General features: G+C 40.5%; 1 protein-coding gene across 16 annotated transcripts in view; it reads left to right on the top strand.

The window, feature by feature from the left end:
• LOC122557729 (F-actin-monooxygenase mical2-like) overlaps positions 1–15,108 on the top strand; it is a 296,049-nt gene that overhangs the window by 259,206 nt on the left and 21,735 nt on the right. For all 16 annotated transcript variants that reach the window (XM_087996423.1, XM_087996422.1, XM_087996419.1 and 13 more), the window contains 4 exons: positions 1,275–1,372; positions 5,558–5,650; positions 8,743–8,836; positions 14,940–15,039. In XM_087996423.1, the coding sequence (XP_087852549.1) occupies positions 1,275–1,372; positions 5,558–5,650; positions 8,743–8,836; positions 14,940–15,039 (385 nt within the window). The remainder of the gene's footprint in view (positions 1–1,274; positions 1,373–5,557; positions 5,651–8,742; positions 8,837–14,939; positions 15,040–15,108) is intronic.

Raw genomic sequence — 15,108 nt, 5'->3', positions numbered from 1 at the left:
TGACTTCTAATCTCATTACAGCCTTGTCAGAAGAGTTTAACTTGAAGTGATGAAAAAGTAGCTGCACTTGATACTAAGGTAGCACTTGAGAGACTGTGGCATCAAGGCACCTTAGCAAATTTAAATGCATTGAGAATCAGGGGAATACTCTCCACTAGAGAGAAAGTGAGGGCTGCAGCTGCTGGAGATCAGAGCTGAAAATGTGTTGCTGGAAAAGCGCAGCAGGTCAGGCAGCATCCAAGGAACAGGAGAATCGACGTTTCGGGCATAAGCCCTTCTTCAGGACTGGCTGGAATAATAGTCAGCCCCAAATGAAGATGGCTGTGATTATTTTAAGCTAGTCATCTAATTGCCAAGATGTTGATCCAGAAGTTCCTCAAGATATTGTCTTAGGCCCCACCATCTTCAGCTGCTTCTTCCATTATGAGGTTAGAAGTGGGGATGCTCACTGTTGATTGCCCAGCGATCAGGATAATACAGAACTCCACAGATATAAAAGCAGCCCATCTCCACATGCAGCAAGACCTGGACAACATTCAGGCTTGGGCTGACAAGTAATAATTGTGCCACAGCAGTGAACTAAAAGTTAACTGAACCATCCGTATAGATCCTGAGTCTGAGGCCAGGATTCCTGTCACAAATAACTCACTTCCTGACTTCACCATCAACAAGGCACAAGTCAGAAGTGTGAGGAAACTGTGCCTACTTGCCACTGTGAATGCAGGTTCTTGGAAACAGAACTGCCGGCAAGTTCCTTTCCAAGCTCCACACTCTCCTGATGAGGAAATATTATAACTAGATCAAAATCCTTCCTGCATTACACAAACTGCAGCAGTTCAAGAAGGTATCTCACCTCCACCTTCTCAAGTGCAAAGGGAGACAAGAAATTAATACTAACCTCGCTAGTGATGCTCCCAATATAAATAAAAATTCTCGCCAAGCATTTCCCCATTCCATCACTTTCTTCTCTGGTGTTCTTAAAAGGTGTCCCTACTTTTGGTTTTGGTTTTGATTATCTGTCCTAATGTGACTTGGTGTTGATTCTTTTCTGATAACCTGCTTGTGGAGCACCATGGGGCATTTCTACTGCATTAAAGGCAATAAAATAAACACGTTATTCTTTTGTTGAAGGGAGAACTCCAAAAGAGTATGTGAGACTGAAGACTAAATGAAACACTGTATTTGTTATTTGATCAAATTAAACACTGAATGAGACACAGTCGGTCTGTTGACAGATGCTGATCTGAGTCATGCTTTTCTCATATTCCTCACAGGCATCAAGGATCTCCAAACCTACACCCAGGTCACTGAAGAAGAATCTGAGACAACCAGTGATGCACCATCTGAAGAGATGTTCCCATTAAGGCCACAGGTAAGAATAATGTTATCTAATTCTGCACATACACCACTCCACCAACAGTTAGGCTGTGAAATCCTGGATGAAAATGTTTAATCAATCAAAGGTAATCTATTCACCAAGGAGGAGGATATGGGAGGGCATGTTGATATTAAGATGGAGGAGATGTTAGGTGTCTTGATCCTTGGGTATCTTCTTTAGCCACAGAAGACCGGAGAATAGTCAATGTTGTTCCTTTGCTAAAAGAAGGGCAACAAGAATACTCCAGGAAATTATAGGTTGTTAAACTTTACATCATTGGTAGGGAAATTACTGGAGAAGACTCTTAGGCACAGGATTTATTCACATTTGGAAAAGAATAGTCAGGGATAATCAGCACAATGTTGTGCAGAGGGGTCTTGTCTCATAAAGCAAATTGAGATTTTTGGAGGAAGTGACAAAAATGATTGATGAGGGTGGGGCAGTGGATGTAGTCGACATGGACCTTAATAAAGCACTTGATAAGGTCACTCATGGGAGATTGGTCCAGAGGAATGAGTCATATAGGATCAATGGTGAGTTGGTACATTGGGTACAAAACTGGCTTAGCCATTGAAGATAGAGGGTAGTTGTGGAGGGGTATCTTTCTGACTGGAGATCTGTGACCACAGTGGTGTTCTGCAAGGATTAGTGCTAGGACCTTTATTGTTTGCAAAATATATAAATGATTTGATGAAATGTATGTGGTTTGATTAATATATTTGAAAATGACTAAAAGGTTGGTGGAGTTGTGGATACTGTGAAAGGTTGTTAAAGGATCAAGCAGCTTTAATGATCAGTTGGAAAGTCGGGTGGAGGAATGCAGATTGATTTTAATCCGGACAAGTGTAAGACAATGCATTTTGGAAGGTCAAATGCAAAAGGGAAGTATACATAAATGACGGGACCCTTAGGAGCATTGACGTACAAAGGGATTTTGGGGTCGAAGTTCATTGCTTCCTGAAAGTGGCAAGACAAATGGATAACGTGGTGAAAAAGACGTATGGCATTCTTATCTTCATTGACTGGGGGATTAAGTATAAAAAATGGTAAGTTGTGTTGCAGCAATACAAAACTGCTTTTGGCCACATTTCGAGTATAACGTGCACTTCTGGTTTGCCACACTATTTAGAGATTTTGGAGCAGGTGCTAAAGAGGTTTACCAGGATGTCGCCTGGATTGGAGTGTATCAGCTATAAAGAGAGATTGGACAAACTTGGATTGCTTTCACTAGAGCATCAGAGGCTGAGGGGCAACCTGATAGAAGTATATTAAATTTATGAGAGACATGAATGGGGTGAAAAGTCAGAGTCCTTTTACCCCAGGATGGAAATGTCAAATATTAAGATGAGAGGGAGAAAGTTGATGTGCAAGGAATTTTTTTTACACAGAGAGTGTTATGTGCCTGAAATACATTTGCCTGGGGAGGTGATAGAAGCAGATGAAATTGTAACATTTAAGATGCATTTAGGACAGATACATGAACAGGCAGGGAATAGAGGGATATGGGCCATATAGGGGAGGATGGGATTAATTTAGAATAACATTAAGATAGGCACAGACATGGTGGGCCAAATAGCTATTCCTGTACTGTTTTATGTTCTATGAATGGAAGGGGGGAAGAAATCAGCCAATTCTTTGCCCACATCCCATTTTACCTCAGATCTATAACACGGTAAATGATCATCAGCCAAACTACTCTGTGGCTGTGTTTATTTTCCATGAAATCCTCCTCATTTTAATCTCACTTTATCAGTTTAACTTCACATCCCTTTCTTTGTCATGCACTTACCCAATCTTCCTTTAACTATATCTGGTTGACTCAATCCCTCTATGTTAAAATGAGTTCCACCTTCCCAAGACTTCCATTCTTCTGATTAATTAAATGTTTTAGTTGATACTTTTGGCCCTTTGTTCTATTTTATTTCTTCCTGGGTTGTGAATGTCATTGGTTGGGCAGCAATTACTGCTAATCTATAATGGCCCTTGGGAAGGTCATGGTGAGCCACCTTCTTGAATTGCTGCAGTCCATGTAATGCAGGGTTACCCAAGGTGTTGTAAGGGAGAGAATTCCAGGATTTTGACCCAGTGATAGTGCTGCAACGGTGATACTTTTCCAAGTTGGAATGCTGTGTGATATGGAGGGGAACATGCAAGTGCTGGTTTTCCCATGCGTCTTGCCAACATGTACACGTTTCTTTTCCATGTCCAACCGGTTGAACCCTGTCGTAACTTTAAGGGTCTTTATCAGGCTTCTTGCTCAGCCTGTTTATTTGTACAGGGAAGAACTCCAGCCCATTCAGGTTACTCTGGAAGGATGTCAATTCTGATAAAATTCCGTGAATCTGAATCTCACCTTTTCTGGTGTTGCTGTAAACCTGTATTAATATGGAGTCCTGAAAGGTACACAGTACAACTAAAACTACAAGTTTAACATAATTCCTCTCAATTTTAAATGACTCCCTCCAGAAATGAGTTCCAATTGTCGAGTATATTTGGTTTTCTATCTTCTTCCCAAGTTTGACACACTCTGTCTGTAAGACGAGGCACCAATTATGAACCATCAGAACTGGGGGATAGATAGCTTCCTGGTAGGTACTGTCTCCCTCTGTCAATATAAGGTGTTTATTTCCATTTCTCTAAATGGATCGTACTTCTCAGGTGGATGTGAAATATCCAATGACATTAGTTTGAGAAAGAGCAGAGGTGTTTTCCATGTCTTGGTACGATCATTATTAAACCCCGAAACAACATAATTGAGATATAACAGATTGTCTACAATTCATCAAAGATCCTCAGACAACACCCTTCCAAATCCATGATCACTTCCATCTAGAAGGACAGCGGCAGCAGATATATGTGAACACCAGAACCTTCAAGTTCTCCTCCAAGCCAATCTCCATCCTGACGTGGAAATGTGTTGTTGTTCCTTCATCGCTCTGATTCAAAATCATGAAATTCCCTCCTTAATGGCAGGGAGGGACTGCAGTGGTTCACGCAAACAGCTCACCACCATCTTCTGAAGGGTAACAAGGGACAGGTGAGAAATGCTGGCCAGCCAGCGATGCCCACATCCGACCAATGAATTTTTTAAAATAGTGGTTACCACAATGCTCTTATGGGAGCTTACTGTTCACAAATTGCCTACTGCATTTCCTGTAATACAACTACATTTCAAAGCTGCTTGGGTATGTCATGGAGTCATAGAGTCATATAGCATGGAAACAGACCCTTCGGTCCAACAAGTCCACGCTGACCATATTCCCAAACTAAACTAGTCCCACCTACCTCACAAACCTTTCCTATTCATGAACTTATCCAAATATCTTTTAAATGTTGTAACTGTACCTGCATCCACCAGCTTCTCTGGCAATTCATTCCGTACATGAATCACTGTGTAAAAAAATGCCCCTCATATCCTTTTTAAATCTTTCTCATCCCACCTTAAAATACGTCCCCTAGTTTTGAACTCCACCACCCTAAGGAAAAGACCCTTGATATTCACCTTATCTATGCCCCACATGATTTTATAAACCTCTATAAGGTCACCCCTTAACCTCTTCAGTGAAATATATCCTGGCCTTTGCAGTCTATTTTTATAAGGTTCAAAAGGAATGCAGAATTTCTTTCCATCAATATCCTTCCAATTTTAGTTTTGCTGAAAATTCTGACTCATTTCATAAGCAGCAGCTTTTATTGGTGGGCCCAATCCCACTGCAATATGAAGCATGGTCATTTGAGTTGAGTATATTGTAAACATACCATGAGAATAGATACAGCCTTTACTGCCTCAGAGAACAGAAAATATTAAAGACATTAACTATTAAGCAGGCTTTTCCATAAACCATGATGGAGCTAGTTATAGAATGGAGGAGTGAAGGGTGGACAGCTATGTTATCTCTTGAGTTATGAATTTTTAACCCTCAAACAACATTATTCAAATCAATGATCTGTTATCATCAGATTGTTGTTGTGGGAGCTTGCTGCATGCAAACTGGCTGCAGTGTTTCCCACATTAACACAACAGCTCCAATTCAAAAAGTACTCACAAAGTACTTCAGGATGATCAGAGGTCATGAATGATATTGTTTACATTTAAGTTCATTCCGTATATGAATGATTTAAAATGAATGATAGTTCTCTGATGTATTTGATGGCTTTTGTCTTCTCTTGCTCATTCAGGAAAATCAAAATATCAGAAAGAAGAGGAAGATGCGGAATGTGGCGTTGCAGCAAATGAAGCAGGAGGAAGTAAAACGACTCCACAGGGCACAGGTAAAGTCCAGACATGAGTCAGTGTCACCTTTAGTAACAGTGAACAGACCATACGTATTGCTCAAGTTTCTCAATGAGACCTTCCAGTTTTGAGTCTTGAGAATACAGCAAAGTAATATAACTCTGAGTTATGAAACTATTATTGCACTTTGAGAATGATTTTCATATTTTCACTATTGAAGGCTGTTCTGCCCATCATACCTGCTGTGTTTTAATTTGTAGATGAACTGCCGAAATTCATTGAAGATGGTGGTGGTGCACCTACCCACATAATTTGCAGTGCCTCAACATCTCATTACCAATGGGCAATTAGGGGTGGAAGTAAATGCCAATTTCCAACAATGCCCACATCCCATGAGAAAATGCAAAATGTTCTGTGTAACTGGATCTGATGATTCAACTACATACTCCCTCATCATAAAATCTATTGATCACAAGATGAGGAGTTTAATAGTAACATGTTAGTGCTCCTGATGGTTTATATATTTTGGGGTCAGTTCTATTTTCTCTCTTGTGCTGTGGTTGGCAATGGAGAGGGCATATAATCATACAGGAGTGTGGTGTATGAGCACCCAGATTCCCTCCCAACTCTGGTGAAATTATGTCCATGGTGCAAAGGCTCACAGTCTGGATTCCTGCATAACCGTCAGTTACTTGTCTCTGCTGGGATTAACCTCAATGGTGGAGAGGATAGTCACCACTCACAGAGCATAACAAGCAAACCTGTACCAACTGTTCGTAGACGTGGAGTGGGCATTGGCACTTATTGCCTGATTGAGGGCTTTAGCACTGGGATTTTGAGGGGTGGAGGGCGTGATGGCATCATGCTAGCTGAGAACCACACCCTGTCCTTGCTGCCAAATCTGCTTCACCATCCCCTTGCCCTGCAACCCTCCCCCACTGCAACCCTCCCGCCATGACTTACCTCTGGCTTTGGCTGCTCCTTGATCCCGGACCTTTGGATGATGACATTCCTGCAGCAGGTACCATCTCTCCCATGATGCTGACGGAGCAGAAGGGCTAATGACCTCGGATGAGCCAGCAGCTCACAATGGGCAATATTCTTGTCCTCAGGGTCCTAGGGGGTAGTGAGGACCTTTTGGTGCCTATTTAAGTGCCTGAGAGACACTTAATCCCAGCAGGCCTACCTGAAGGAGACCATCTGTGTGTTATCAGCTTTCCAACCAGCAGGTGCGACACCCCAATGCCTACATAAAATTGCACCTTTTGATTAAACTGTCTCTTCCCAAACCAAGTCAGTACGTTTTCTGCCTTATGAAGTATGAAGTTAGAGATAAAAGCAAACTGCAGATGCTGGAATCCAAGGTAGACAAGCAGGAGGCTGGAAGAACACAGCAAGCCAAGCAGCATCAGAAGGTGAAGCAGTCCTGAGGAAGGTTTACACCCGAAACATTGACTTCTCCACCTCCTGATGCTGCCTGACTTGCTGCCAGCCTCCTGCTTGTCTACTTTGTGATGTATGAAGGCATTTTCTGCGATAAGAGAGATCTACCTCATTAGTATACCAGCTTCTAGCACCTCTCACCTCCTCCCCACTCCCTTCATATTGAATATTTCAACATGTAAGGGTAGTTTTCTCTGCAGAAGAGTGAGAGGTGACCTGATTTTTTTTGCAACATTTTGAAGGATTGTGATAGGGTGGATGTGGAGAAAATATTCCCTAATGTGAATGAGTCCAGAACAAAGGAGACTAGAAATATCTTTATGTAGATATGGTGTCACATGGAGTGGATGAGGTGCCTAGATCATGCATTTAATAGAAGGCTTAATGCATCGATGAGGGAGAACTAAATAGAAGGCTATCAGAGGCAGTCAGGAATGGAATATTTAAATGGGGAAGAGTTTCATGTTGGCATCTAAACAACAGAATTAATCATTTGAGCCAAACGGCCTTAGTGAGTTTTGAGAAGATTGAGCTAAATGGTCTGTTTCAACACTACTTCCTCATATTGTCCAATAGGAATTGCTGATCAGGACAATTTTGCTACACTTTTGGATCAACCTGTTCAGATGTGCTCTGACGCACCTCACAATATTGACTGATATTAGTAAAAACACCTCAAGCACAATTCAGAGTCAACAAATTTCACAGGCGTGTTTATTTATTTAAGAAATCTCAGCCGCATTCAATTACCAAGTAAAGCAATCCCAACGATCAAAACGATTCTCACTTTACTATCTGCATCACCATTTTATCAACAAATGCACAAAAAGGTTTAAGTTCATCCACAGTGTGAATTAATATTGAGATCACTTGGTGATACTATTCATTCTTTTATTCACCAGTTTGCAATATTTTTATTCTTAGACACATGGGCCTCACAATTTAGACAATTCTCTTATTGACTCAGTGGGGGATTATTTGAACCTAATGCACCAAGCAGGAATCCTGTGGGACTTTGTCAAACATGGTTGCAATGGAGAGTAAAATTGTGGAGCGTTGGATGTTGAGAGACGACCTTGTAGAAGTTTATGAAATAATGAGGAGTAATGATTGGAGTTAATGATCATTGTCTTTTCCCTAGAATGGGGGATTTCGAGACAAGGGAACACATTATTAAGGCGAGCAGAGGGAGATTTTAAAAAGACCATGAGAGTCAGTTTTTTTTTTACGCAGAGGGTGGTTCGCAAGTGGAATGAACTTCCTGAGGATGTGATGGATGTAGGTACAATTACAATGTTTAAAAGACATTTTGATAAGTACATGAATAGGAAAGGTTTGGAGGGATATGAGCCAGGAGCAGGCAGGTGGGACTAGTTGAGTTTGCGATTATGGTTGGCATGGACTGGTTCGACCAAAGATCTGTTTCTGTACTTTATGACTCTATGTACGATGTTTATCTAGTATTTCACCTGATCCCATCAATGTGCTGGCATATAGGTTTGACTGCACTTGGCCCGTTATGTGTTTCCTGCATAATATTTCTTCAGCAACACAGATGATGCTGCTGATGTTTCCGAAACAGGCAGGAAGTGGAGAGTTTACCTGACTGTTTCAGAGGGCTGTGAGTTTTTAATTGAAAATATCCTGTATATCTTGAACACCTGCTTAAAAAGTATTGTTCTGATAGATCATTCAGCGTCAGCTCCAGGAGGTGGAAGAGAAGCAGCGTGTGTTGGAGGAACGTGGTGTGCTGTTGGAGAAAGCTCTACGGGGCGAGTCAGGTATTTACCTCTGCTTGGCTTCTGTTCTATATTGACTCTCTGATTGTGGACATCACTGGGATAGTTGATATTTACTGCCCATTCCTGTTAGAGCTTGAGAGAATGGTAGTGAGCTGCCTTTTTGAACCATTTAACACACCCGATTGGTTTGCTGGGCTATTTCAGGGAGCAGTTAAGAGACAATTTAAAAAGTGTGAATCTAAAGTCACACACAGGCTCAAATGGATTAAAGATGACAGGTTCTCCTTATTAAAACTCTATTGGTGAGCCATCTGGGTGTATAACTTCAGGGTTCCTGTGCGGTTTATTTCCAGATTTCTTAATCTGCTGTGGTGTTTTATGTTTCTAGGTCTTCCGAATATTAGTCCAGCAATTTTAAACATTACACAGTTATATCTGCAAGAGGCTTTGTTTTGTTTCTATTGATTTTTAATTAGTTTCAATTATTTATTACCTGCAGTTTGTGCAACCAAAGCGGACGAATAATTAGTACCCTGATTTCATGCAAGCCACTGAGGTATTTTATGCAAATTTACAAATAAGTGCTAAATTCTAAGTTGAAGGATCTTGATTGGATGTTCATTGAGCAGATTCCAGCATTTTGGAACTACTGTCCAATTAATCTAACTCCCCAGATTTTCCCCATAACCCTGCAAAGTAGTATTCTCCAAATACATGTTCTATTTAATACAAAATCTTATTCCACCACTTTTAGTAGCTTTGTTAATGGCAACTTGTTAAGGTCTTAAACCCTTTCATATTCTTAAGATCTTTTATCAGGATAACCTTTAGACATCAGTTCTTAGTCACATACTGGAAGTGCAAAGTTGGATTAGTTCACAGTTCTTCAAACCCAACCTGAGAGAAAGTTCCCCAGAAGTTGGAATTTTCAGTCTAGGGGCTGGGCTGGCATCAGGCTGAATGACCCCAGGTGAGTGTTCAGGCTGCTGGGTGCAAACCTAGGCTGGGAGGAAGATCACCACGTTGAAGGTCTTAAGTAAATAACAATACCACCCTTACACTTCATACTGCTTCATTCATAGAATCCCTACAGTATAGGAGCACACCATTTGGCCCATCGACTCCACGCCAACCCTCTGAAGAGCATCCCACCCAGACCCACCCCATTCCTGTAACCCTACAATTCCCATGGCTAACCCACCTAGCCTGCACACTATGGCCAATTCAGCATGGTCAATCCATCAAGACTGCACATCTTTTGACTGTGGGAGGAAACTAGAGCACCCAAAGGGAACCTGTGCATACATGGGGAGAAAGTCCAAACTCCATACATGCAGTCACCCAAGGGTGGAATCGAACCTGGGTCTCTGATGCTGTAAAGCAGCAGTGCTAACTACTGTGCCACTGCTCATGCCCATATCACTTCACGACCCCCATCATGTTACATAGGCCCTCATACCATCTATCTCAACCCTACTCCCTACTACCCTCTCCATGCATCTACCCATGATACTTTACCCTTACAGTGCACCCATTACACCAAGGGAACATATGCTACATTGAGGTTTTTCTTTTAAAAGAAAATTCCTTCATAAAAGTCTATTTAAAGCATTTACATTTCTTTGTTTACATAATCACTTATAAGAAGAATCTAATGCATTATGCTTTAAAATAAACAAGTATTGGAATTCACAATCCTACTTCAAAAAGTCTATAACCATTTGGAACATTCAATCAAAAAAGGCACTCGACTGTAGTAATGGAAAATTATAAAATCAGTGATAAAAGAAAACCTCAGGCTTACATCAACATTTAGAGTGATATAGCAAGCATCAATTATTTTTATCACTTACCATTTTTTGTGTATGATTTTTAAAAGGCTTGACAGTTGTATTTGACAATTTTCATAATTGCTTTGGACATTTTTGACAGTTCCAATGAGCTTGATGGTTAATGAATTTATATGGCTTCAATGCACACTCATGTCTGCTTTTAACAATTCTAAAGAGCAGATTACCTCTCCTGAGGAGTACTTGATGTCTCTGAAAGGGCAGCCTACATGTCCCAAATGGTACACAACCCTCCTCAAAGGTGTCCCAGGATCAAATGCAAAGAGCTACCTCACGTCTTAAAAGAACTAATCAAAGTTTAGATCTACATCTATCAGATCTAATCTGGACAGGTTGGGCATCCCAATCCAGGTCACCAACATTAGATGTGGGAGATGCTCATTTTTGTGGGCAGCTGCCAGCAAGAAGTGCCATGTTTGGAATCTAACCTGCCATCATTCCCTCCCCAATGAAAATGGCAGGCACCATGCTCAGGAATGGCATTTCAATTTTTGCCTTCATCCACATTTTTGCAAAGGAGAGGCTCTTTGCAATTGTGAAAGTACAGGCCTCAGTCTCTTCTCTATACAGAAGAGTTCCACTTTCCTTAATAGGTAAAACAACATTTTTGCATCTTTTCCAAGTGTTCTTCAACATGTTTTTTTCCAAAATGGAGACCAGAACTGGGCACAATACTGCGGAATGGGGACGAACAAAGGTCCAATACAAGCATAATAGTAATTTTAGTTTGATATGTTTAGAAACAAAGCAGTATTTGTTGCTCTTTTATCACGTGATTAATGGGTCACTATTTTTAGTGACTGATGCATCCATAATAACAGCCCCATCACTCGTTTTAACTTCCCCATTTCGATGCTTAATTTTCTAAGTAGCATGTAGCATGCCAAAATGTTCCATGCGCCACTGATTTGCAAATTGTACACTGCATAACAGATCAGTTTGCTCAGTCGGCTGGATAGGCAGCTTGTACTGTAGAGTAAGACCAACAGCATGGATTCAATTCCTGCACCAGCTGAGGTTACAATGAAGGATTCTCCTTCTCAACCTCTCCCCTTACCTGTGGTGTGGTGACCCTCAGGTTAAACCACCACCAATTACCTCTCTCTAATGAGAGCTTAGCTCTATAATCTGGTAAGAGTGTGGTGACTTTACCTTTTTTACTCATTTAACAAGATTAATGATGTCTTCCGATGTTTTATTGCAGTCCTCCTCTGTTTTTCTAATTTGGTGCTATTTGAAAATTTTGAAGTTGTGTTTCTAATTCCCTGGTTCATAACAGTGATGAACATGGTTCCAATACTGATTTCTACTATTTGTCACTCTGAATCGCCATCTTTTAAACCCTACTCGATGTTTTCTGATATGTAGCTAGCTTACTATTCACTCTGCTACCTGTCACCTGACACCACATACTCTAACGTTATTCATAGGCCTATTGTGCAGTCCACTTATCAAAATTCTTTGGAAATTACCATGGCTATTGAAAGCCAAGGGCTAACTGTTCCAGAGACAGTTACAATAGCAATACAGTAAAATAGTTTTCTTTCATCAAGGTCATTTCATACATCATTCAAGTCTCTGAATGCTGAACCTTGTCATATCTATCTTTTCATACTATTGTGCTGCTTTGAAAGTCTCTCATACCATAGGACACAGATTTTTACAACATATCTTACTATTGCCTGAAATGTTATTTTTCTTTAATTACAGCCACATAATCTCTGTTATATGCTATATCCTGTTGACCCACCCTTCTCCACTCCGTAAACTTCCATTTATCCAAAACTCTGCTGTCAGTGCCCAAACTTGCACCAAGTCCATTTTGCTCATTACCTCTGCGCTTGCTGACCTATGTTGGTTCTGAATTAAGCAATGCCTTCATTTAAAACTCCTCATCTTTGCTTTCAAATCCCTCCTGCCTCTTCCTATTTCCTCCAGCCCTGTGACCCTCAAAGATCTCTGTGCTCCTATAATTGTCGACCCTGGCACATTTCCAATTTTTTTTATCACTTCACTATTTGGAGCTATGCCTTCATCTGCCTGAACTGTATCTTCCACCCCTGTGCCACTTTCCTCTCCTTTGAGATCTTAGAATCTATTCTTTGCCCTTTTATCTCCTAATGTGGCTCAATGTCACGTTTGTGCCTGATAACCTTTGTATGATGCACCTTGGGATACTTTGCTACATTACATGTCTTTCATGGGGTGTGAGTATCACTAGCAACAGCAGTTTTTATTGCCCAGCCCCCTAATTGTCTTTGAGAAGCTAATGATGAGTTGCCCTCTGAAAATCCTGCAGTCCATGAAGTTAAAATATGCATCCTAGTTGTTATTGACAATTAAAATCTGTGGGACAAATCAATACTGAATGATTTTTACATAGATTCCCTACAGTGTGGAAACAGGTCCACTGGCCCAACAAGTCCACACCGACCTTCTGAAGGGTATCCCACTAGACCCATTCCACGTCCACTATATTTACCCCAGACCAGTGCACCTAACCTACACATCCCTGAACACTATGGGCAATTTAGCTTGGCCAATTCACCTGACCTGCACATCTTTGGACTGTGGGAGGAAACTGGAGCACCCAGAGGAAACCCACAAAGAAATGGTGAAAATGTGCAAACTCCACACAGAGGTTGGAATCAAACCCGGGTTCCTGGTGCTGTGAGGCAGCTGTGCTCACCACTGAGCCACTGTGCTGCCAAAATATGGTTAAATAAAATTATCTCATTGCCAGAGTGAATAGGACTGACGCAAGCAAGCTGATAGAGGACATGTTTGCTAGGGATTGCCAACTTTGGCTGAGTGTAGGATGAGGTTTCACCACATGACCTATCATTTCCAACCACCATCAAACTGCCATTTTAGGTTTCATTCCTTTTTGTTTCAATTTCTTTCATTTGTTAAATAAAAAAGTTGTTTTAGTTGCCCCAATGTTTTTCTTCATTGGGTTTTGCTCAGACATTAACCTTGACATTCATGAACATTCTGTGGCAATACTGGAGATCGCAAACAGCACCCTTGCAATCCTTTGACCCCCAACAATTTTGTGCGATAACTGCCAAATTGTGATCTTCAGTGAACAATTGACATTTTCTTCATAGAAACCAGAATCATACAACCTACAATTGTGTAATGTCGCAACATGATTGGCCTCAAAAGACAAAGGAATTTCCTCTGTTTCATTAGATGACCAATGTTGTGTTTTATATGTTTTTAGGTCGCTTGTTTTATGTGACGGTGCATAGTTCCTGTTTTGGCTGAGGCTTGATTATTTTGTGAAATGGTCTTAGGTGACTCATTCTGCTCACTAATCCAAAACGTTAAGATTCTTTCTTTCAAATTTTAATTCATGCTTTTCTTTCAGGTTGCAAAGTGGCTTTTAAAAGCCTGCCCAGCAGTGTTACTTCTCAGAAGTAATGCGAACAGTCAGGAAATTGTACCAAAATACATGATTCTCATCATTTAAAATTCTGTGTGACAAAGAACTGCAGGGTGGTCCCAACAGCAATCATTTCCATTCATGTAGCACCTTTTGAAATAGTGAAATGTTCCAAGGTACTTCACAGAAGTAGAATTAGAAATCAAATTTGACACTAAGCCACAAGCAAAATGTTGACACTGAGCCCACACAAAGAGATACTAGAACTAGTAATATTGATCAAACAGATGGGTTGGAAGGAACACAGGTTCAAGAAGGATGTTCCAAATTTCGGGGCCACAGGCAACTGAAGGCTCAGCCACCAGTAGGGGAGCAAACAAAATCAAGGGATGAACAAAAGGCCATAATTAGTGGGTGCAGAGACAGAGCCCAGAGAGGGAATTAAACTAGTGGAGGAGAATTTTACCTCAGTAAAACATTAATGAAGCTTTCAAAGGCACAAAAGTTCATTTAAAGGAAAAATGCAGATAAATTAGTGTGAAATATCTAATTTAGTGAAATGTTTGTATTGTTTAAACTCTTACTTGGAAATTAGAAATTTAAATACTAAGAGAAAAATAATAAGTTTTCAGAAATGTTTTGTCAATTTATCGGGATCCAGTATAACAGATTCTAATCATCAGACAGTAGTTACTGAGGACCACATAATGACATTTTTAAACACTGAAAATAATCATCTCAAAGCACACGACAAAAGTAATCTGTACTGCAGGTACGTAGCAACATGTTTTTTCATAAAAGGTACTAAATTTAAGCATGATGAATAGATTTTCCAGAATTGTATGACTTGCATGTGGCAATACATCTCTGACTAACTGGATTTTAAAAAAATCTAAATGTTCAGATCTCAACTCAAAAGACGAACCTCAACTGATGCAAAAATGGTTCAAGCTGGTGATGGAAAAGAATGCCTTGGTTCGATATGAAGCTGAAATGATGATATTGTGAGTAGTCCATTTAATTCTTTAATGGAGAGAATTAATGGAGCTCTTAATGCTAACTAAAGCAAGAAA

The sequence above is a fragment of the Chiloscyllium plagiosum genome, unplaced genomic scaffold (assembly GCF_037043375.1).
Source record: "Chiloscyllium plagiosum isolate Xiang-an unplaced genomic scaffold, Cpla_swu_hap1 HiC_scaffold_18, whole genome shotgun sequence".
Taxonomy (NCBI): domain Eukaryota; kingdom Metazoa; phylum Chordata; class Chondrichthyes; order Orectolobiformes; family Hemiscylliidae; genus Chiloscyllium; species Chiloscyllium plagiosum.
Note: the sequence above shows the minus strand (reverse complement) of the source record. Positions and strands in the feature narration are given on the sequence as shown.